General features: G+C 44.9%; 1 protein-coding gene and 1 pseudogene across 1 annotated transcript; both read right to left on the bottom strand.

Moving 5' to 3' along the window:
• Nucleotides 1-374: 374 nt before the first annotated feature.
• On the bottom strand, nucleotides 375-3,481 carry LOC132589698 (Krueppel-like factor 5; annotated as a pseudogene).
• A 7,765-nt stretch (nucleotides 3,482-11,246) lies between these two features.
• On the bottom strand, nucleotides 11,247-12,221 carry LOC132589697 (olfactory receptor 5T7-like). The gene has a single exon (XM_060262427.1). The coding sequence runs from the start codon at nucleotides 12,219-12,221 to the stop codon at nucleotides 11,247-11,249; it is 975 nt and encodes a 324-aa protein (XP_060118410.1).
• Nucleotides 12,222-24,816: the final 12,595 nt, after the last annotated feature.

The raw sequence follows: 24,816 nt of genomic DNA, 5'->3' as shown, positions 1-24,816 counted from the left end.
TGCATTGGATCCAGTGGCAATATTTTGCTGACAGAGTTGATTTCTATCAACAGAGCAGGACTCATTCCATTGCAGCCCAAAGGCTGCTTCTGGGTGACCAACCCCCCCCCCCCCATATGCATAACAGGGAAACTGTAGGTCTATCTCTCCTTTCATTTGTGGATCTCTACCTCTAGATTCACCCTAGCATGTTCCATGCAGTCTGAACAATCAATATCCCAGCAGTCTCATTTGGCAGTTTACTGGCACAAATTAATAGAACTGTCAGAGAGTTGCTTATGTGCTGTCATCACAACTGGCTTTTAGGAAGAAGTGGCATCACCTGTCACCAAATAACACTGACCTTCTCTATAGATGGTCTGATTGTTCTGTCTTCATGACTGACACATGCCACCAACTTCATTATTGGATACAGTCATGATGATGATATTAAAGAGGAAGACCTGAGTTTGAAACAACAGGAAATAATGTTTTACATGTTTATTTAATTCTTCAAATCCTATTTGACCAGAGGTAATAAATTTTAAAAAGAATAAGTAAGTACGCCACAGGTGATATTGGCTTTATCATTCATTTTATCTCATTTACAAAATATATACCCCACCTTTCTTCCCTCATCAGGGCCAGCAAGGCAGCTAACAAAGTGAACACATATAGAATAATAACATGTCTTAAAAACCTTTAAAATCAAAATGAAACACATCACTGAAAAATAAAACCAAGCAAACTAGTTTTGCTGGTTGCAAGCTATATAGGGCCTGGATGCCTCACTTTCCAGGGAAGCCCAGGTCACAGCAGTTGCCCGATCTGCTTTTTACTATCTTTGGCAGATCAGACAGCTAACAACCTACCTATCCCCCCCCCCAAGACTTAGCTACAGTGATCCATGTGATGGTCACTTCTAGACTGGATTATTGTAACTCGCTCTATACAACCTTGCCCCTGGGGCTGATCCGGAAACTCCAGCTGGTGCAAAATGTTGTGGCATGGCTGTTAACTGAACTGCCTTTGTGGGCAGGCATTCAGCCAGCGCTATACCAATTGCGCCAGCTACCAGTTGAGTACCAGATCTTTCATTGAAATCTGTCTCCGTTCCTAAGGACTGGAAGGTAGCAAAGTCACCCCCGTGTTTGAAAAGGGTTCCAGAGGAGATCTGGGAAATTACAGACCAGTCAGTCTGACTTCAATACCAGGAAAGTTGGTAGAAACCATTATCAAAGACAGAATGAGTAGGCACATTGAGGAACGCAAGTTGTTGAGGAAGACTCAACATGGGTTCTGTAAGGGAAGATCTTGCCTCACTAACCTGTTACAATTCTTTGAGGGGGTGAACAAACATGTGGACAAAGGGGACCCAATAGATGTTGTTTACTTTGACTTCCAGAAAGCTTTTGATAAAGTTCCTCATCAAAGGCTTTTAGTAAGCTTGAGATTTGTGGAGTAAAAGGACAAGTCCTCTTGTGTAGCGGTTCCCAACCTTTTTGGCACCAGGGACTGGTTTTGTGGAAGATAATTTTTCCATGGACTGGTGGGGGTGCTGGGGTTTTGGCTGCCCCCATGCCCACACCCCATCTCTGCCCCCCTTGGGGGTCTTTAAATGAGGAGTAGTCAAAGGTCTCTGCCTCACTCCATGGCCCAGTTGCTAACAGGTCATGGGCCAGCACCAGTCCATGGGCCAGGGGTTGGGGACCCCTACTCTTGTGGATCAAAAACTGGCTAATTAAAAGGAAACAGAGAGTGAGTATAAATGGGCAATTTTCACAGTGGAAGATGGTAAGCAGTGGGGTGCCGCAGGGCTCAGTAATGGGTATCATGCTCTTTAATCTGTTCATTAATGATTTGGAGTTTGGAATAAGCAATGAAGTGGCTAAGTTTGCAGATGACACTAAATTGTTCAGGGTGGTGAGAACCAGAGAGGATTGTGAGGCACTCCAAAGGGATCTGTTGAGGCTGGGTGAATGGGTGTCAACATGGCAGATGAGGTTCAATGTGGCCAAGTGCAAAGTAATGCACACTGGGGCCAAGAATCCCAGCTACAAATACAAGTTGATGGGGTATGGACTGGCAGAGACTGACCAAGAGAGAGATCTTGGAGTTGTTGTAGATAACTCACTGAAAATGTCAAGACAGTGGTCGTTTTCGCACTTAGCGTTTGCTCCCCTTATTCCGCGGCGCAATTATGTCCGGATCATTTTTCTCGTTTTCGCACTAGTGACTCTTTGCGGAGTCGCCTTCCCTGAAGCCCCGGCTCAAATCGTTTTCCCACTGGCATCGACTTGAGTTCGATGCCCTGTCAATCATTTTTTTTTTAAGCGCAAGTCTGGTTGCGTAAGGACGTACTAACGTACTAACGTAACATCGAGCAGGCACAGCTGTTCCCTCCCCTTCTTTTCGTGGACAAACCGCATCACGTGTGCTGCTGCTGCTTATGGATTGGCTGCAGCTGTAGAATCCTCCACAGCCCTTTATGTATTAACAGAAGCATTCACAGTGGAGAATCCTAGCACTAGATTCCCCCCCCAAATTCTGAAGTTGCGAAATATCGCAATAACGAAGAGAGAGAAATCGAGGGGTTTGTGTGTGTGTGTGTGTGTGTGTGTGGCAGCTTCTTCCTTTCCCAGCCTCGCTCCCTCCCGGGTGGCGAAGCTGGGATTTCCTCCGCTCTCTTTCCCCTCCCCGGCTGGCGCTTGCAACGGGGACCTGACTGATTCCTGCTGCCAGAGCTCCCCCCCCCCCGCCCCATTCTTTGTATATACTTTAGTGCAACCAGGATAATCACAGTAGTGAATGCGTCTCTTCTCCAAGTCCGGATTACTCCGCCTGTTGTACCTCACCGTCGGCATGGGGGGTGTATTCATCGGGAGGTTTGCGGGCAAATTGGGGTTGTGAATCACCATCTTGGAAGCGATCGTGGCGGCGTAGGACGGAGGAGGTGTCAGGTTCTGTAGCAATTCAGCTTGCCTGTCGGGACTGCCGGGCTCCGAGCTCGGGGGCGAAGGCGGGAAATAAGGGGCCTGCTGCTGAAGGAACTGATTGGGCATGGTGTACGTGCACTGAGGGATCCCTTGGAAAGGCTTCATGGTCGTCTGGGGCATCCCGGCCGACAGGGTGTTAAGGCCTGCCATGGTGGATGCCATAGAAACCCCGCTGAGAGAGTCCATCACCGCCGCCTGCGTGGTCGGGTTTGGCATATCTAAATCCGAACTGAGGAGCTGATAGAGCTGGCCCTGCTGGAGCGCCGAGATGGAAAGGGGATAGGGGGGAGCTGGGGCGTCAGGTACTTCTCCATTTCACACCTGGTCTGCACCATCTCCTCGGCGGGCAGGCGCTCTCCTCCCCCAGCTCCGGGCGGCGGCGGCTTGAGTTCCCCGGGGCCGCCGAAGAGCATGGCCTCCCGGGCCCCCAGAACTGGCTTGAGCTGGGTGAAGACGGGCTCCTCTGGCCCCAGGCGGGCGCTCATGCTCAGCACCCGGGTGGCCATGCGAGCCACAAAGAGCGACAGGCAGCAAGAGCCTCGCCCGGGCCCGTCGCAGCTCACGAGCCGCGTCCTCCTCCTCCGACAGCTGTGCCTTCGCGCATGAGGCTGCCCTCCACCTGGCCCGGCACGTCCCTCCTGCCGCACACATGAACGCTTTGGCCCGCACCGGCACTAGATTCCCCCCCCCAACAATGGTCGTTTTCGCATTATCGAGATAACGCAACAGCGAAATAACGCAACTAAAGTCAATAATAATAATAAAAAATTCTAACGAAACCAATTGAAGTGGCAATTGAGGCTATTCCAGGAGGGTTTTTTTTTTCTATTTGTTAATTTCGAAATATCGCTATTACGCAAAACTGTGAAGTTTAAAAAAAAAATGGCCGTGCTGGCACTTTGGGGAAGCGCCGCGAAAGGCTGATGATTGGCCAAGGGGGTGGATGGGGTGGGAGGACGGAAAGGGAGAGGGTGACGCCCACAAAGCAGTCGATCCGGCGTGGATGGATTTCCCACAGCAAACTCCGAGGAGTGGATCCGGTGTGGATCCGGAGGTTTTCAAAAACTCCGGAAGGAGGTGGATCTAGATACTCTGGCGTGAAACCCCTGCAGCGCCGGAGCAAACCGCAGCGCCGGAGCAACAGGTGGGAAAACCAGGAAAAGATCCGGAGGTAAATGGGGTGCTACGCCGGAGTAAACGCTAGTGCGAAAACGGCCAGTGTGAAATTGCAATAAAAAAGGCCAACCCCATGCTGGGAATTATTAGGAAGGGAACTGAAAACAAATCAGCCAGTATCATAATGCCCCTGTATAAATCGATGGTGCGGTCTCATTTGGAATACTGTGTACAATTTTGGTCACTGCACCTCAAAATAGATATTATAGCATTGGAAAAAGTTCAGAAAAGGGTAACTAGAATGATTAAAGGTTTGGAACACTCCCGATGAAGAAAGGTTAAAACGCTTGGGGCTCTTTAGCTTGGAGAAACGTTGACTGCGGGGTGACATGATAGAGGTTTACAAGATTATGCATGGGATAGAGAAGGTAATACAAGAACTCGTGGGCATTCAATGAAATTACTGAGCAGTCGGGTTAGAATGGATAAAAGGAAGTACTTCTTCACTCAAAGGGTGATTAACATGTGGAATTCACTGCCACAGGAAGTGGCGGTGGCTACAAGCATAGCCAGCTTCAAGAGGAGATTGGATAAGCATATGGAGCAGAGGTCCATCAGTGGCTATTAGTCACAGCATATTGTTGGAACTCTCTGTCTGGGGCAGTGATGCTCTGTATTGTTGGTGCTGGGGGGGGGGGTAAAGTGTTTTGAACCTTTTGGACCTCCTGATGACACGGAGGGGGGGGGGGGTTGGCCACTGTGTGACACAGAGTATTGGACTGGATGGGCCATTGTCCTGATCCAACATGGCTTATTTTATGTTCTTATGTTCTTCAGTGTTCTGGTTTTGACATTTAAAGCCTTATGTAGCCTGGGACTGACATACCTGCGGGACTGCCTCTCCCCATATGTGCCCCAGAGATCACTATGATCTGTGTCACAACATTTTTTGACTATCCTTGGCCTGAATGATGTCTGTCTTGCCTCAACCAGGGCCAGGGCTTTTTCAGCCTTAGCCCCGGCCTGTGGAATCAGTTCCCCACAGAGGTCTGGGCCCTATCTGACCTATTATCATTTTGTAGGGCCTGTAAGACAGAGCTATTCCACCAGGCCTTTGGTTGAGGCAGTGGGCATCCATATTAATTTAATTTAATTTTTAGATTTATATCCCACCCTATCCTGCAAGTGGGCTCAGGGTGGCTCACAACAATAAAGCAGAGTTAAAACAATACCATAAAAACAGACATTACAAAACAGGAGCAGCACAGTAAACAGTCTTACAAATATAGGCGGTAAACAGCATGCGACTGATGGCTAATAGGACAGGTTACATTTTAAAGTACACCAGTTGAAGCCCAAGTAGAATGCATTCCACAGGTCAGGAAAGTCACTGCCAAGTCTAAATGAAAGACTTCATGGTTAACAATGTAAATGAAGGAAGCTATAAATAGTAAACAGACTTCTTTTAAAAACTGAAGGTCTGCCCCAATGAATTAGCATAACATAACACCATAATGGTGAAATGCTAGGGGAGGTGATGACTTTCAAAGGACACCCACTAGATTAATTGAAAGTCTGGTGGAAGAGCTCCATTTTACAGGCACTGCGAAACCTTGATAAGTCTCGCAGGGCCTGGATCTCCAGTAGGGTTGCCAATCCCCAGGTGGGGGCAGGGGATCCCCCGGTTTGGAGACCCTCCCCCCCGCTTCAGGGTCATCAGAAAGCAGGGGGAGGGAAATGTCTGCTGGAAACTCTGTTATTCCCTATGGAGATTTATTCCCATAGAAAATCATGGAGAATTGATCTGCGGGTATCTGGGGCTCTGGGGGGGGCTGTTTTTGAAGGTAGAAGCACCAAATGTTCAGTATAGCATCTAGTGCTTCTCCCCAAAATATCCCCCAAGTTTCAAAACAATTGGACCAGGGGGTCCAATTCTATGAGCCCCAAAAGAAGGTGCCCCTATCCTTCATTATTTCCTATGGAAGGAAGGCATTGAAAAGGTGTGCCGTCCCTTTAAATGTGACGGCCAGAACTCCCTTTGGAGTTCAATGATGTTTGTCACAGCCTTGATCTTGGCTCCACCCCTAATGTCTCCTGGCTCCACCCCCAAAGTCTCCTGGCTCCACCCCCAAAGTCCCCAGATATTTCTTGAATTGGACTTGGCAACCTTAATCTCCAGCGGGAGCTAATTCCACCAAGTAGGAGCCTGGACCGAAAAGGTCCTGGCCTTTGTTGAAGCCAGCCAGGTGACAAACAATAAAAAATTTCAAATAAATCTGGAGAAGAAAACCAGCCAGAGAAGCAGTGAGGCTGTTGAATGATAGAAGAATGAAAAGATTGCTAAAGGAAGATGGGAAAATGGCAGAGAAGCTCAATGACTTTTTTGCTTCTGTGTTCAATATGCAAAGTGTAGGGCATGTACCCATGCCACGGCCCCTATCTTTAGGAAAGGAGTCTGAAGAACTGAGCCAAACTGAGATTCTTCAGAGATGCAGTTCTAGACCTACAGGGAAATTAAAAACCAATAAGTATCCAGGTCCTGATGGCATTCAACTGAGAGATCTTTTAGAAACTTGGATGTGAGATAGTTGATCTACTAACCTGTAGATGTAACCTATCACCAAATTCAGCTGCAAAATAGCAAATGTAGACTGGAAAGTAGCAAATGCTACACCAGTTTTGAAAAAGTGTTTCAGAGTGGAACCAGGAAATTACAGGGCAGTAAGCCTAATTTCTGTCCCAGGCAAATTAACTGAATTTGTAATCAAAGATAGAATTGTTAAGCACATAGAGGAACAAAGTCTGCTGAGGGAAAACCTACATGGCTTCTACAAAGGGAAGTCCTGCCTCACCAAACTTTTGGAGTTCTTTGAGAAAGTGAACAAACATGTAGACAATGGTGACCTGGAAGACATTATATACTTGGAATTTCAAAAGGCTTTTGACAGGAATGTCATCAAACACCCCTGAGGAAATTTAGAATACAGGATAAGAGGACGGAGCTCATAGATTAAAAACTTGTTAAATATCAGGAAACAAAGAATAGGAATAAATGGACAGTTCTCACAATGGAAATAAGTAAGCAGCGGGATCCCACAAGGATCATTATTGGGGCTGTCAACCGGTTTTGGGGGCAATGCCCCTTCTCCCAGATACCAATTACCAGGCTGGAGGCTTTGTTGTTCAGAGAAAATCATTTTATTTTCACTTCTGCAGAAGGAGAGAGACATAGAAATCAAGGCTGCCTCTCTGCCAGTTTGGCCAAGCCCCTTGCCTTATAAGACATCCCCGACGTCACACATCCCTATCTCACTCTGAGGCTGTCTGCCATTGGTCAGAGCTCACAGTCTAGCTTCAACGGCCGATTAGGCTGAGGGCTTTAGCCGTATAAGGTAAAAGTTACAAATATCTCTGCCCAGCAACACTTCCTTTTGTCAGAACTTGTAACTTTATCTATATGCTTAGCTAAAATGGTATTCAGTTAGCACAACTGACTCCATATTTGTGAATTTCATTAACCCTGTGATTCTGCATTTCAAACAAACACTAACCACTGAAGGGTGACGGATAAACATTTGCAGGTGCCCTTTGATGTTTCCAGTTCTGACACCTCTTATCTATGCAATGCGCATAATCCAACTGAGTATACAGTTCCAAAAATAATTTTGCCCTAGTGGCTAATTATTTGTACCATATCTTACCCTACTCTTCATGCTAAATATCATAGATTTATAACAGTTTGGCTTGTTTAATTCATGAAAAACATTTCCCCAGAAATAGGTAACTTATGGTGGCTAGAGAGATATGAAGAGCAGGAAACAAGGGAGGGTTCTAACGCTAAACTTCTGAGAAACTGCAATAGGAAATGGCCTAACCACCAAGCCACATCGAGGGAGGCAGGAAGCCAGTAACAACAACAACAAAAAAAAACACAGAGCTTCAACTGCTAAAAAAAACTGGGGAAGGGTGGGGGCCTTCTGACTTTTATATCTCCTTCTTCATTGAATTAATGAATCTTATATTTATTCTATCAGGGCCAGTACTATTTAATTTATTCATAAATGATCAGGAACTAGGGATGTGTAGTGTAGTGGCCAAGTTTGCAGATGACACAAAATTATTCAAGATGGTGAAAACCAAGGCTGACTGTGAAGAGTTCCAAAAGGACCTCCACAAACTGGGTGAGTGGGTGACGATGTGGCAAATGAAATTCAATGGTGGTACGTGTAAGGTAATGCACATTGGTATTAAAAAAAAAATCCCAGCTTCAAGTATAGGTTAATGGGGTCTGAATTTATTGAGATTGAGAGGGGAAAAGATCTTGTGGTCTTAGTAGATAGCTCAATGAAAGTGTCAGCCCTGTGTGATGTATTGAAAAAGGCAAATTCTTTGTTAGGAATTATTGTGAAAGGGATTTAGAATTTTTTTTTTAAAAAAAAAACAAAAAATAAAACTTGATATTGTAATGCTCCTGTGTAAATCTATGGTGCAACCTCATTTAGTCCCTGTCTCAAAAAGGACATTGCAGAGCTGGGGAAAGTACAAAGGAGGGCAACCAAGATGATTAGGGGGTTGAGTGCCTTCCCTATGGAACAAGGATGAAGAGTCTTGGACTTTTCCATTTAGAAAAAAAAAAGACAAAGGCGAAGGACATGATAGAGGTTTCTAAAATTATGCATGGGGTTGAGAGAACTGTCAGAACCCTTCACAGTTTTCTGCCACTGTTGCTTTGTGATGTAGTATTGTACTCTCATTGAATATGTTATCAGGCAAAGATGCCTTTTCTGTTCTTTGTCGCTTCCTTTGCCTCCCTTCCCCGCTCCCCTTTCAACTGTCAGTTCCTGCATCTTTCCATGTCTGGCCACTTAAAGCTATCTTATGTCCTTGAGGGGAGTCAGTTACAACATGAAATGCATTCGCATGCAAATTGTCTGCAGCCTGGAAACACTCATGTGTTAACCCCTCCTTATCTACTGTAGGAATGAAGACTCTCGACTCGTGTATTGAGGAAGAAAATGCATCTGCCTTGCCTCTCTGAGCAAGGGTTTATTTATCGCTGCATCAGTTGCGCTAAAAATAAACCAGTTTACAGCATTAAACAGACAAAAGCACTAACAGGAAGACATCTGCCCATGAGGTCATGTCTAATACCAGCTCAGCAGTTGTCAAGAATACATTTATCTAAGAAATAAAAAATGCGGGTTGAACACGGGTGTAACGATCTTGAGGTCTTGTGTCATCAGAATTATAGGGAAGCAGGCTGGTGTGCTGATTGCATGATCCTCCCCTATCTTTGTGGGGTACAAGCAAAGCAAACATCATTCCTACTGCATAATCCCACATCTACCATCTGGCCACAGCCTTTGATAGCACATTATCCCCTTTGAAATGTGTAGTGTTTTGCTTAAAAGCGAAAATACTGTATTGCTGTGACTAAGAGTTGAGTAGTAACGCAGGAGGGAAGGAATGTTTGGGGTATTTTAGAGTGCTTTGCCTAACGTGGGTTATTCCTGGCTATGTCCCAATGGGAGCTAGAATGCCTGTAACAAATCATAATAAACCTTCATCTATTAGGGTTGCCAAGTCTAACTCAGAAAATATCCGAGGACTTTGGGGGTGGAGCCAAGAGATTCTCACATTCCCTAAAACAAATAAGTAAAATACAGCAGTGCAGTTCCCCTGAATACAGTCTTCATTTCCTCATCCCCAACCAGCTGCACGTCTGGTGTACTCTCTCTCTCTCTCTCTCTCTCTCTCTCTCTCACACACACACACACACACACACACACATGCACACACACAAAGAGCAGTCAAAATAAACAGTTTGCAATCCAACACTTGTTTGGCCTCACTGGGGCAATTTACTGGGGCAATGAGTCACTGAGTTCCAAGTTTTTCAGACTAACCCAGAGAAACCGAAGGTTCTAGTTTACCCTTAACTATGCAAACAACTTCTGAAAAGATTGTAAAACAAATGGAGGGTCTTGGCTGCTTTCCCTTGCTTGCTTACAGTTTCACAGGTCACTGTGAGCAGCCATGTTGTTCTGCCGGCTCACCCCACCCCCATTCAGCCTGGCTCCTAGATTTAAAGGCACAGACATATAATCTAAAAAGCAAGTCTTTCCAAGCATCTTCTTAAGTCTTCTGAAGTAGAAAGGCACATGGGGGCTGTTGGGGTGGGGCTTCCTCCCACCGGCCAGCTGACTGCGGGTGGGAAGGATCCTGCAAAACAGGGAGATCCTTCACTGGGACCTGGGGATTGTCAAGTCTAGAAATATGTCTCATTTATGGCTTAATGGAATTTGTTTACCACATCCAGACCCACAAATGGAATGAACTTTTTATGAACTTTGGAATGTGTGGGACCTAGGTAGATAGAATTTAAGAAACTTTAATTGTGTACTGCTTTGAATTTTTGTATATTGCTTGGTGTAACTGTGTGAAAGTGATTAAGTCGCCCAAGGGTGTTTCTCAGTTGCCAAAACTGTCACTGCCAGCTCCCTGTAATGTTACTTTATAAGAGGTTTCTATTAAAGATTCTATAATTTGTATAAATAGAATTGGTTTAATGAAGATAATGTTTGATGGTGCTCCTCAGTGATAACATTGTTTTGGCTATCTTCTGGACTTGTGCAGATGTTTACCAAGGATTGCTCCTACATCTTATTTTATGGTCTCCCAAAACTGGTTATGATGTAATGCTTCTTTAACAGGAGCAGCCTCCCAACACAGCAGTGGTATAAACTGTGAAACCTGAAGTATTTATTATCTTGTTGATTTGGTACCAGCCAAGTTGTTGCTGGTAACTGGCTCGTTTGAGATGCTAATAAACTGAGCTGATTATTCTTTTCAATGCTTGAATTTTATTTGGGTACTTCTGTGGTCTTTGACAGACATAACACTGGTGATGGTGAGCCTCTGAAAGACTTGTCTCAAAATGAAGTTCAGTTCAACCCAGACAGAGAACTACAGAGATCTAATGTTCCAAACATTTATCTAGGAATAAAATAGAAAACTGAAGCTTCAGGCCTCGAAAACAATAAATAATAGTATTACTTCTGTGGAAGCATCTTGTTTTCTTTTTATGAACTGTAGATTTGTTACATATACACACACATATAGAAATTATTACTCAGAATTATTGGTTAATTCTTATTACTGGAAATTTGGGGTAGTTTTCATACACAACTTCCTCTGAACAGCATTTAAGGCATCCTTCACTTCCTTGTTTCTCAGACTGTAAATCAGTGGGTTCAACAGTGGGATTATAACTGTGTAGAACACAGAAAGAATTTTGTCACTCACCTCTTGGATGGAGGATCCATTGCTAGACTTGGGTCGGAAATGTAAAATGAGAATTGCCCCATGAAAGATGGTGACAGCAGTCAGGTGGGAGGTGCATGTAGAGAAGGCCTTGAGCTTTCCTGCAGCTGAGCTGATCTTCACAATGTTAGCCAAAATGTATGCATATGAAACCAAGACACTCAAGATGGTCATTGTTTCCACAAGACCAGCAACATAAAAAATCAGGAGTTCATTGACATGCGTATCAGAACAGGAGAGTAATAAAAGTGCACTGATATCACAGTATAAATGACTGATCTTATTAGAACCACAGAAGGAGAGTCTGAAGGTAAAGACGGTATGAACAAGAGAATGCAAAAGCCCAAGGATGTATGATCCAATCACCAGAAGAATACAGATTCTAGGGGACATGAGGCTTGGATACAACAGTGGTTTACAAATAGCTACGTATCGATCATATGCCATAGCAGCAAGTAGAAAGCACTCTGTGCTTGCCAAACCTATTACAAAATACATCTGTAGAGCACATCCAGTCAGGGATATGGATTTCTCTGCCAGAAGGTTCATTAACGTCTTAGAGGTAACCACAGTTGAGAAGCAAACGTCCAGGAAAGAAAGGTTACTGAGAAAGAAGTACATTGGTGTGTGAAGCCGGGGACTAGATCTGATTATGGCAATCATTCCCAGATTTCCAAGCAAGGTGGCTGTATAAATAAGGAGGAACAGCAGGAAGAGAATGATCTGGAGCTTTGAGTTGCTTGTTAAATCTACAAATACAAATACATTGACCTCTGTGGTAATGTTGTCTTCAGACATTGCATTCATTTTTCTCTTCAGAGCTGCAAAACAGAGGAACATGGCACAGGTAGACGCTCAGTTTCTTCATACTGAATATGTCTAAGCTATGGTATGTATGGCTACTGGCTTGGGAAAGTTAAAAATACAGTTTGACAAATCCATGAACATGTCTTATCAAAGGTTATTTCCTGAAAAGGCAGCCCTCCCTTGCATATACATTATAATATTTGCTACCAAATGGTGATATCAGGAGTGGGTGCTCTTATCATGTATTCTCTGTAGAGCTTGTCAAGGGCATGATTTTGGTTATTGTGGGTGATTGGACATAGGAATTGTGCTATCTTCTTGGAGCTTGGGTGAAGGGACTGCATCTCATGGTAAAACTAAGAGTGCATACCACAGAATTTTGCAGAAGTACACAATATTTTTTTTCTTCTTAAACTGGTAATAATTTACAAAGATGAATCAGAGCACAATAATGAGTGACTCTGAATATGAACATAAAAAGCATCCTGCTGGATCAGACCAGTGCATTCTGCATCCTGACTCACACAGTGGACAGCTAGTTATTCCTGAGGGGCAACAACAGGGCATAGAATCGGAAGACTTACCCCAGTGTTACCTTCTAGCACTGCTATTCAGCGTTTTACTGCTTCTAATCATCTCTACTCCAAACTGTTTTCCAATCTTCTGCAGCTATTAAGCTCTCAGTTAATGTAGGTTGTTAGAGATATCAGAAGTATTTTAAGATCCTAGCCTGATGTTTTGTTTCATGGAAAGTGAATCCTGATTTGTGCATCTGCAGCCATTCTTGGGGGGGGGGGGGAACCCTAAAAGGGAATTTTGGAGTGGGAATTTTGGAGTAAAAATCTTGAGAATATTAATTACAAATTTTGAAAAGAAATTTAGATTCAGATAATTTACTCTAGATTCCTTTTCTGTTTCTTCTCTAGGCCACAGATAATTCAGATCTATGACTTTTTAAAACTAGCTTCTGAAACCAGGATTCAGCTAAGTGAATGTCACTCAGATCCTGGTTTGCCTTGACATATATCGTTTTCATCACCTTCACCCTGGCTAAGAATCTCTTCCACCAGGGAGCCTACAAGTGTATCTCCAGGAAAGTAGCCAGGGTTAGGCCAGGATGTCCATGCCTGTACATCATACACAACCATAGTTAACATTAAACATCATTAATTACCCAGCTCCAAACCATAGTTTCAGACCCTGCTTTGACAGATCCTAACTAGCCATAATTAGTACTGTGACCCATATTCAGACAATTACAGTAACCATAGCGTAGTTAAACCATGATCTTACATTGTATCTGAACCAAGTCTATATAATCAAAGCACCCTTATAGTTAGGAAATGCTATCATTACCTGCATTTGTAAATATTTGGTGTCAACAATATAAACTGCTAAACAATTCAAGCAGCTGCACACAAATCAAATTAATTAATTTTTAGACTTACCTTGTATAATAATTATCTGCAGCTTCAAGATAAGTAGCTGTGTTAATTTGTGTGTGTAAGAGATAGAGAGCACACAGCGGCACCTTAAAATCCACCTGTAGATTTCAGAGGCAAGAGTGTACCTGGTATATGTATTGTGGAAAAGATTATGTGTAATGAAACAAATGCCAGAAAATTTAATCTACAACTGCATCTTTAATTTAACAGTCATTTTCCCCAAGATTATTAAAAAAAACTGAGTTGAATTATTTTGAGTTGAATTAACACATCAGCATTTTCTTTCTACAATTTCTTCTTCCTGCTCAGCAATTTCCAGTATTCTTTTTCTCAGATGAATGGATTGTATGCTGCAGAACATTTTTAACTATTTTTCCCTTTTAGCAATAAGCATAATATCATTCAGAACTGAAAATGTCATCATTCTACCTTACACTTTTCTCTGGAGCTCGATGTTACTTGATGTCAAATATGTAGCCAAAGGATTCCACCTGTTTGTCTTCATGCTATGCAGTCCTCTTTACATTCCCCTAAAAACTAAAATGATTCACAAGTTGCTGACCTGGTATATGTCACAGCTAAGGAAGAACAATTCCTAGTAATGGGGGGAAAGGGTACTAATGGTTCTGAAGCAACAATGCACATGTATATTAATGCCACTGATGCAGTTAAATTCCAAAGGCGTGACTATGTTGGTCTATTTTGCCTTTAACTACAAAGATGATTTTGACATCTCAAGAACTACTGTTTAGTAGGTTTGCTTGGACTAGGTGCATAAATGGTATTCTAAATTGGCAGGCATATATAGTCACAGAGCTGAGTTCTTCACAAACCATATCTCCCAAAGCTGTGTGTCTCAAGAGGACTCAAAATCCACCATAAACCCTTGTGGCAGAAATGAACCTGTGCCGTAAAGACCCAAAAGTATTAACGTGCAGCAGCTGTTCCTTGTTTCTGATTAGAAAAGCAGTTATTTGATGTGAAAGGGCAAGGGGAAGAAGGGATAGGTAGGCCATCTGCCCTTTGTAGGGTTGCCAAGTCCAACCCCAGAAATATCTGAGGACTTTGGGGGTGGAGCCAGGAGACTTTGGGGGTGGAGCCAGGAGACACTGGGGTGGAGCTTGGGGGAGGGGGGAAATGGCGCTGGGGAGCGTGGCGAGCTGCCCCGCAGCTGCCGCCTCTTTTCCGCTCGCCGTGGCTGCTCCTCCAAGATGGGCTCAGCCTGAGCCCATCTCGGAGGAGCAGCCACGACGAGCGGAGAAGAGGCGGCAGCGGTGCGGTGGCCTCGCCCGCTCCGCCTCTGGGGTGGAAGCAGAGGGGGGGTGGAGGCGGGCCGGGGGCGTGGCGAGCCGCAAGTCCGGGTCCTAGAAGGGCCCGGATTCACGGCTTGCCATGCTCCTGGCCTGCCTCGCCCTCCCCTGCGCTGCTGCCGCCTCTTGGCTGCTCCTCCGAGATGGGCTCAGCCTGGGCCCATCTCGGAGGAGCAACTGCGGTGGGTGGGGAGGGAGCGGCAGTGGTGCGGCGCGGCAGCCTCGCCCACTCCAGGATCGGGCGGCTCGCCATGCTCCTCGGCGCCATTTCCCCCCTCTCCCCCCGCTTCCATTTTTTGGGGAGCGGGGGAAGAGGGTGGAAATCCTGGGGTCCCTCGCCAGGGCGGGAGGGTTGAGAAGCCTAGCCCTTTGGTATGAACTTTTAAATTTAATTTTATTTATACCTTGCCTTTCCCCTGTGCCTTACCTCTTTCTTATCTTCTCCATTTTAGCCTCACAACTACTCTGTGAGGTTGGTAAGGCTGAGAGTGTGTGACTGGCCCAAGGTCACGCAGCGAGCTTGCATGGCATGAGTAGATGGCAGACCTGCCAGGGCGGAGAGGAATATGATTGCTGCTATATAGTAATAGCCTGGTCACTGGCACTGCCCAATGATAATACCAACAACAGTAAGGTATCTGAAGATGGGAGGAGGTTCTTTTTGGGAATTGGCATGAACTGGGAAAATGCAGTTTGTGACAGATCATGGCTTGTGGCGGACCTATGAACCAAACCACTAACCGTCAGAAACTAAAATGGCTTTATATGAATTGAAACAGTTTGTGACATGGAAGATCCCCTCTGTGTGCTCACAAGGGATCTCCAGCTAACTCTCCTCTACCTTCTCACCAGGTTTGGTGAGGATTGGGCTTAAAAGATTCACATTATACTGCCCCTCCCCCAAAGAAGGTGCCCCCAGGAAAGTGCTTTGTGGAGAAATGCCAAGGGACACTTCAGGAGTATATAGAGTGGACCCTGTGCAAGTTAGAGACATCAAACTTGCTGTGGATCTCCCCAGGATGCTCCTCTACATGCCCTCCAAGTTATGTGCAGGATGCATCTGGGGGATCTAAGTTAACACCGCTCCCCAAAGAAGGTTCTCCCAGGAAATGTGATTTGACAAAATGTCAGGCACAGTTACTGGAGTGTATAGAAAGGACCCTGTGCAAGCCACACTGACCAAACATACAGAAAACCTTGGTCTGCCACCTGCTTGTCTACAACCTCTTGGGGAGGGGAGAGATCACATCCCAGTAACCAACCCCCCCCCCCAATGGTCTCTCATGTTTATACCCATTCAGCCCTCCTAAGTGTTAACCCTCTGTTTGCAGTCAGGAGTACGCTATTCATGGAGGGACCAGGAACTTGTCACACACGTTACATGATTACTGAGAATTGCTGACCCTTCTCTCCTGAGCACAGGAGCCAGGCACCTGCTATAAAGAAATACAAATCAAATTTATCCAGCCTTTACTGGTGAAATTTATGGGTCTTCCAGACTCTGAATTAAGGAATATACTTCTGGCAGATTCTGATTCCCAAGTTACACTTGCTTGCTCCAGATTTTTGGCTGCAGCCTTTAGAATTCACAAAGACTACACAAAGGAGTGATAAAAATATCCCTAGTGGTAAAGCTGCAGTACTGCAGTCCTAAGCTCTGTTCACAACCTGAGTTCAGTCCCAGCGGAAGCTGGATTCAGGTAGCTGGCTCAAGCTTGACTCAGCCTTCCATCCTTCCGAGGTCGGTAAAATGAGTACTATGCTTGCTGGGGGGGAGTGTAGATGACTGAGGAAGGCAATGGCAAACCACCCCATAAAAAAGTCTGCCGTGAAAATGCTGTGATGCGACGTCACCCCAGAGTTGGAAACAACTGGTGCTTGTGCAGGAGACTACCTTTTCCTTTTTAGCAAAGACATAGAATTTATAAAGGACACAAGCAGAATTAAAGTTTCTTTTTTAAAAAAAAACCGTAAAACATGCTTTAAACGTTAGCATTCTTGTAATATTTTGGTTATTTAACAGTCTCTGATAACTGACACCTCTTTACCTGTGGCACAGGTAAAGTAGAAACTATCGAACATACTCTGGTTGTGTGTAGTCTCTATAAAGAAATACAAACCAAATTTATCCAACCTTTACTGGTGAAATCTTCTGGACTCTGAATTAAGGAATATACTTCTGGCAGATTCTGACTCCCAAGTTACAGTTACACTTGCTTGCTCCAGATTTTTGGCTGCAGCCTTTAGAATTCACAAAGACTACACAAAGGAGTGATAAAAAATATCCCTTAGGCTTTGCATTCTTCTTCCTTTATTTTCTTCCTCCCCCCCCCCCCCCCGGTCAAGAATGCTATAAGATCCTCTCTCCTCTTAAATACCTCCTTCTTAATTCCTTGTATATTGTACTATAATACTCTCATTGGCTGTGCACTTCTGTATTTTATGTAAATTAGTTTGTTTTGATCTATGCTGGCCGTGGGCCATAATAATAATAAACTGAAAATGAAACATCTGGCATGACATTTGCAGATCTAGAAGGGCATGGGTTGGGCTTGCCACACTGGTCTATAGTTCGACAGGAATTCTCTGGTTTGACATTGTTTCTCTTGGGCTTGTTGGTTCTGTTTACATTGGTAATCTTGTAACCAGCCATTGCTCTTGTGTTTTTGGCTATTGGCTTCTTTGTCCTGGAGAAAGCATGGATTTTTTTCCCCATAGGAAACAATGGAGAAAACTAGGATGGCTGGAGTCACCTTTTTCAGGGGCCCATAGAACCGGACCCCTTGATACAATTTACGAGAATACTGGTGGGTATTCATTGGACAAGTAGGACCAAGGTCCCTACAGTTTTGGTGTTATTTGGTTGCAAAACAGCCACTCCAGTCCCCCAGAAATAGTCCTCCCATAGGGAATAAATAATAGAATCATAAAGTTGGAAGGGTCATCTATAATTACAGAATCTCACCCCCACACACACACCCTAACCCTGAATTCTGAAATACTTCAGAACTGATGGATGGGCCTGGAGCAAGGAGATAAAGGAATGGCAAATATTGGTGGAAAGGGGCCAGAAAACTGAAAGAAAATGGAAGGGGTAAAAAGAAAGAAAAAGAGCAGGAAGGGGGCAGAAAAAGTGACCAAAATAAGGTGGTGTGTCTCTGTGTGTGATTTGTTAAATCACAAGGTGGATAAGTAAAGCAAAGGCCTATTTCAGCACTTTACTTTGCATAGAGATTACAAATGGTATTAGTATTCATGAAAAAATAGTTTTAACACAAACCACAATAATGAATTAATGGAAATACAATATCTGAAAATAAAACATTCCATCAAGATGTTCAAGTAGTTTTTAAACTCAAAAGGCCCTCTGAATGAAAGAAAATACTATTTAGCCTCAATGGGAAAACAATCATTTTAAGCAGAATTTTGTTTTGGTAATTGAAGGAAGAGAAGCAAGCAGAGCCCTCTGTTTGTTTGAAGGTGCTCTGATTTCATTTCCCTGTTAGTCTTAAGAAGTTGATTGAAAGACAGCAGATGGTTACATTCAGCAGTTCCAGTGAGTAAATTGTTCCAGTGAGATCACAAAAGTGTGTGCTTGCAAACTGTGTTTATTTGGCTGCTTTGTGTGAGTGTGTGTGTGTGTTCATTTTCATTTAGTGGAAGTGCAGTCAGCTGCTTGGGAACTAGGAAATTAAGACTATATTCAGGGGAACAGTGTTGTTGTATTTTTATTTTTGGGGAAGGAATGGAAAGTCTCCTGGCTCCACCCCCAAAAGCCCCCAGGTATTTCTGAGTTGGACCTGGCAACCCTACAGCCAAGCTTGGTTCTGTCAGTAGAAGGGAAGTAGAAGGCTAGGGGAGGGAGCCCTTTCCAGGCCTATTTTGGCCTTTGAGTGAGAGCTCATTGGGGTTAGTCCTGACTAGGACTGCCAGTTTCAAGTTGGTGGGAAATTTCTGGAGATATTGTGGTGGAGTCTACAGAAGCCAGCCTTTGTAGAAGGGAAAGGCCTCAGTTAAATATAAAGTCACAGAGTTCACTCTCCAAAGTAGTTATTTTTTCCAAGGAGAAAGAGATCTGTTGCCTGGAGTTCAGTTGTGACACCAGGATATCTTCAGCCTCCTCCTGGAGGTTTCCTACTCTAGGCCTGGCAGCACCCTCTGGGTGACTTGATGCCACCTGATTGGCATGACTTACCATAACTAGGGCTGGATGCTTGCTTCTGTTCAGAAAATAAAAAACAAACACTGTGATGTATTTGCTAACAATAAGTTTACAAGATTGCAAAGAAAAGTTCATCCAATGAGCTCCTGGATGTAGGCTCATTTCATCAAAAGCCTTCATCAGAAGTATTTCTATTTTCTTTAAAGTTATCAGCTTCTTATTATGATTCAGTGTTAATACTGGGAGCCAGCTAGGCCTTAACATCTTCTCTAAAAAGATGCAAAAGCTTTCTGAATTTAGCTGGTAAAATGCTCTCTGCGATCTCTTTATTTTCTTCAGAATTTCTCATCGTGAAATAAATTTATTTATTATTTATTTATTTATTACGTTCGACTTATATCCTGCCCTCTCCGCAAGCGGACTCAGGGCGGCTCACAACATCATGTCAATACAATTAAACCAATAAAACATATAAAACCATAATTTACATTTTTAATTTTTAAAACCATTCTCTGGTGCTGCATCAGTACAATATAGGCGGCATTGAATTTTTGAACAGCGATCACCAGCATTCTATATGATGTCCGGTGGCAGCCCTCTTTCAGTTAAGCATCGAAGGCCTGCTTAAACAATTTGGTCTTACAGGCCCTGCGGAACGCAGACAGATCCCGCAGGGCCCTTATGGCCTCCGGAAGGGTGTTCCAAAGTTCTAATGCTGCCACCGAAAAAGCCCTAGATCTTGTCACACATAACCTGGCTTCTTTTGGTCTGGGGGCGGACAGTAAGTTTTTTGCCCCTGAACACAGTGCTCTCTGGGGATATATGGAGAAAGGCGGTCCTGTAGATAGGCAGGTCCCTGACCATAAAGGGCTTTAAAGGTCAATACCAACACCTTGAAGCGAACTCGGAACACAACAGGTAGCCAGTGCAGCTCTTTCAGCACTGGCTGAATGTGCTCCCATCGCGGCAGCCTCATTAACAGCCGTGCCACAGCATTCTGCACTAGCTGTAGTCTCCAGGTTAGCGTCAAGGGTAGCCCCATGTAGAGAGCATTACAGTGATCTATTCTTGAGGTGACCGTAGCATGGATTACCATTGCTAAATCGTTGTGCTCCAGGAAAGGAGCCAGCTGCCACACCCGCCAAAGATGAAAAAAGGCAGATCTAACAGTGGCTGCTACCTGGGCCTCCATTGTAAGGGAGGACTCAAGGAGCACGCCTAAGCTCTTGACCTTAGGGGCTGATATTAGTGGCACCCCATCAAGAGTCGGCAGATGGATCTCTCCCCTTGGACCACCCCGACTCAGATAGAGAACCTCCATCTTCTTTGGATTCAGTTTCAGCCGACTCAGTCTGAGCCAAGATGCCACGGCTCATAGAGCCAGGTCTAGATTTTCCAGGGTACAGTCAGACTGGCCGCCCATCAGTAGATAGAGCTGGGTGTCATCCGCATATTGATGGCAACCCAGTCCATACCTCCTGACAATCTGAGCAAGGGGGCGCATGTAGATATTAAATAGCATAGGGGATAGGACCGCTCCCTGTGCCACCCCACAGCTAAGAGAGTGCCTCCGGGATGCTTCCTCCCCTATCACCACCCTTTGTCCCCGATCTTGGAGAAAAGAGGTCAGCCACTGTAACACAGATCCCTGAATCCCCACATCGGCAAGGTGGCTAGTCAGTAGCTGATGGTCAACCGTATCAAAAGCGGCTGACAGATCTAATAACAACAGCACTGCTGAGCCGCCCCGATCCAGATTTTGCATGAGGTCATCTATGAGAGCGACCAGAACCATCTCCGTCCCGTGACCTGGCCAAAAGCCGGACTGGAATGGATCCAGTGCGGAAGTGTCCTCCAGGAATCCCTGTAGCTGAATTGCCACCGCCCGCTCTATGACCTTACCCAAAAAGGGAAGGTTCGACACTGGCTGATAGTTTGCCAATGCGGCCGGGTCTGCTGATGGTTTTTTTAAGAGAGGATGGACCACTGCCTCTTTAAGAGGTGTGGGAAAGATCCCTTTTACCAGGGACCTGTTGACAATAACTTGTAGTGGTTCACACAGCCACGTCTGGCTCGCTTTTATAAGCCAAGACGGGCACGGGTCCAACCTACAAGTCGTAGGGCGTGCAGCTACAAGGATCCTGTCGACTTCCTCCAGACTGAGTGGATTGAAAGAATCCAGAATTGGACCAGAAGACGCGCTTGGTGCCCCAAGTTCTTCTACTGCATCAATTATAGCGGGTAAGTCGTGTCGGAGTGACGAGACCTTATCTGCGAAAAAACTCGCAAAAGCCTCACAGCCTATTTTTAATTCTCTAATATTTTGTTTGCCCTGCTGCAAATTTGTTAATGGCCGAATAATACTAAACAGTTGTGCTGGGCGCGAGGTCGCGGATGCAATTCTGGATGCAAAGTGGGCCTTCTTTGCGGCCTGAACTGCCATCTCATAGGTCCGCATAAATGACCTATATGATGTTCTCGTAGCTTCGTCACAAGTGTGGCGCCATTGTCTCTCTAGTCGTCTTAATCGTCATTTCATTGATCGCAACTCCGGGGTATACCACGGAGTGGATCGTGATCGAGGATGAAGAGGACGTCAGGGAGCGATTTTGTCGATGGCCATGGAGAACTGGTCATCCAGATCTCCACTAGCTCATCCAACAAGTCGCCAGAGGGCCAGGGATCCCGCATGGCCATTTAAAGTCACAATGGGTCCATCTGGCTACACGGGCGAGCTAAAACCTGCTCACCGCCTAAACAGGATAGGGGTGGCATGTCCACACAAGCCTTCAAGGCCTGGTGGTCAGACCATGGCACTGCCTCGGCAGATATCTGATCCATTATTACTCCCGCCGCAAAGATCAGGTCTAGTGTGTGCCCAGCCTGGTGCGTGGGCGCTGTTATATATTGGGAAAGTCCCAGTGCTGCCATGGAAAGCACTAGGTCCGTCGCACGAGTGGAAGCCGCGTCCTCGGCATGGACATTGAAGTCACCCAGGACTATAAGTGGAGGGTGCTCCAATGCCCAGCCTGCTACAGCCTCCATCAGGGACAGTAAGGCACTGGCCGGTGCGTTAGGCAGACGGTACACCAGCCAGATTGCCAAACTTTCCCCAACATCCCACACCAGGCCCACACACTCCACGCCCTTGATCTCTGGTGGCAGAAGTATCCTGAAGGAGCAATCCTCCCGTATGAAAAAAGCCACCCCTCCCCCCCGCCCGCAATCATGGTGATTATAGCAAGATACAACACAAAGCTGAATAGAAGTGGATAATTCTTAACATTTTTAAATAAATAATAAGTCAATCCTAAATCTCTTCCTGTTGTTCAGTCGCACAGTTGAGACCAATTCTTTGAGACCCCATGGACCAAGTCACGCCAGGCCCTCCTGTCTTCCACCGTTCTCTGAAGTCTGCTCAAATTTCTGTTAGTTACATCAATAATGCTGTCCAACCATCTCATCTTTTACCTTCCCCTTCTTCTTTTGCCTTCTGTCTTTCCCAGCATCAGGATCTTCTCCAGTGAGTGTTCCCTTCTCATTTGGTGGCTAAAGTATTTGAGCTTCAGCATTTGACCTTCCAGGGAACAGTCAGGGTTGATTTCCCTTAGGACTGACTGATTTGATCTTCTTGCCATTCAAGGGACTCTCAAGATTCTTCTCCAGCACCACAGCTGGAAAGCATCTATTCTTCTGCGCTCGGCCTTCCTTATGGCCCAACTCTCACAGCAATACATTATTACTGGGAATACCATAGTGTGACAGACTTGAAAACAGTCCGTGCAGCCAAGCTTGGAGTGAGTTAAATAGCAAGCTCATTGGGATTGGCTGGACTGCCCCCAAGCAACCAAAGTGACTTAAATAGAGGGCAGGGCCGAGACGAGGGGCTTTTTGCTTCAGTCTAGAGTTGCACAGACAGGAGAAAGACCTGTTTGAGCATTGAGGGCTGTGAGGGACAGCGCTTGTGACAAATAAGGCTCTGTTCTGAGGAGATTTTTCTTTTCTTTTTAGAGGTCAAGTAAGCCTCTGGCTTAGGAGTGCTGACAGGCCAATAGTCACTCCTATGTAAAATCAGAACATCATACACACACTGATAGCTGAGGGGTTGAAGTATGGTTATCAGAGGGGAGATCCAGGACAGACAAAGGCTTCAGACAAAAAGGGGCTTGACTCTGAAGTTGTGGGTTAGTGATAAAACCCTGAGGGAGAGTCAGTGTCCAGGGGTCTGGAAGCAGGGTCTGAGGTGGCCCTTCAGGGATAACCAGTATCTCAGGACTTGAAGTGCTTTTGTGTGTGTGGAACAGTATAGTGTCAACCAAATTTATGCTGGGCACAGCTGATTTTTGATTTTATTTGAGTTATCCAAACTTAGGATAACCTAAGCTTCAGTTCGTTCGTTTGAAGGCTCGGCCGCCTTGATAAGCACCCAGCAGGAGTGCTGTGGTTTTCTTTGTATACTGTGGTTTTCTTTGTATGTTTTATTCCTTCATTTTATTTCTGTAAATACATTCCCATTCCCTGCCTTTAAAAAACCGATAAACCTTTCTTTTGGTTTTAAAAATTGTGTGTGTGCCACTTTCTGCTCAGGGTGTTTCTGTCAGATGGCCAGGCTGGTTTGTGAGGAGAAAAGTTTTTATTAAGTGACCACCTGGGCTGGGAAGAAGCCTCGGCTGGATAAAGGCTTCTTCACACATAGCTTTGACTATATGGACTTTTGTTGGCATGGTGGTGTCTCTACTTTTTATTATACTGCCTAGGTTCACCATAGCTGTCCTCCCAAGGAGCAATGTCTTTTAATTTCATGGCTACAGTCACCATCTGCAGTGATCTTGAATCCCAGAAATGTGAAGAATATCATGACATCCATGTCTTCCCCTTCTATTTGTCAAGGTGTGATGGGATGGGATGCCATGATCTTAGGTTTTTTTTATGTTGGGTTTCAAGCCAACTTTTGTGCTCTCCTCTTTCACCCTGAGCAAGAGATTCTTTAGGTCCTCTTCACTTTCTGCCGTTAGAGTGGTATCATCTGCATATCTGAGATTGTTGATGTTTTTCCCGGCAATTTTAATTCCGGCTTGTGTTTCATCCAGGCCGGCATTCCACATTATGTACGCTGCATATAAATCAAATAAGCAGGGTGACAAGCAGGTGTTCTCTGGAAATCTGCATTCAGTTGGGTGAATCTTTCCTTTTCACCTTTGCCTTTCGCTTTCCTTCTTTCCTCAGCTATTTGTAAAGCCTCATCAGACAGCCACTTTGCTTTCTTACATTTTTTTTTCCTTTGGGATGGTGCTGATTGTTTCCTTCTGTACAATGTCATGAACCTCCGTCCATAGTTCTTCAGCCACTCTGTCTATCAACTCAAGTTCCTTAAACCTATTCTTCACCTTCAACTGTATATTCTTAAGGGATGTGATTAAGGTCAAACCTGAATGGCCTAATGGCTTCCCCAGTTTTCTTCAGTTTAAGCCTGAATTTTGCAATGAGTAGCTCAAGACCACCCTCTTCAAGTTAGCATATATGGACTGCTGAACAATGCTGTTAATTAAGGATCCGCCAACACGGCCCTGTTTAAGGACCTATGTCATCATGAAAATCATACAAACTGACAGAAACTAGCGTCATCACTGTCAGATTAAATTAAATTATATATTTTAATTATATTGACTGGTTTTTAA

This window comes from Heteronotia binoei, chromosome 21 (genome assembly GCF_032191835.1).
Source record: "Heteronotia binoei isolate CCM8104 ecotype False Entrance Well chromosome 21, APGP_CSIRO_Hbin_v1, whole genome shotgun sequence".
NCBI classification, from domain to species: Eukaryota; Metazoa; Chordata; class Lepidosauria; order Squamata; family Gekkonidae; genus Heteronotia; species Heteronotia binoei.
The sequence above is the reverse complement of the archived record's forward strand: the minus strand, read 5'-3'. Positions and strand labels throughout refer to the sequence as shown.

Coding starts and splice junctions, on each gene's coding strand:
- LOC132589697 (XM_060262427.1), bottom strand. CDS start 12,221: ATGAATGCAATGTCTGAAGACAACATTACCACAGAGGTCAATGTATTT.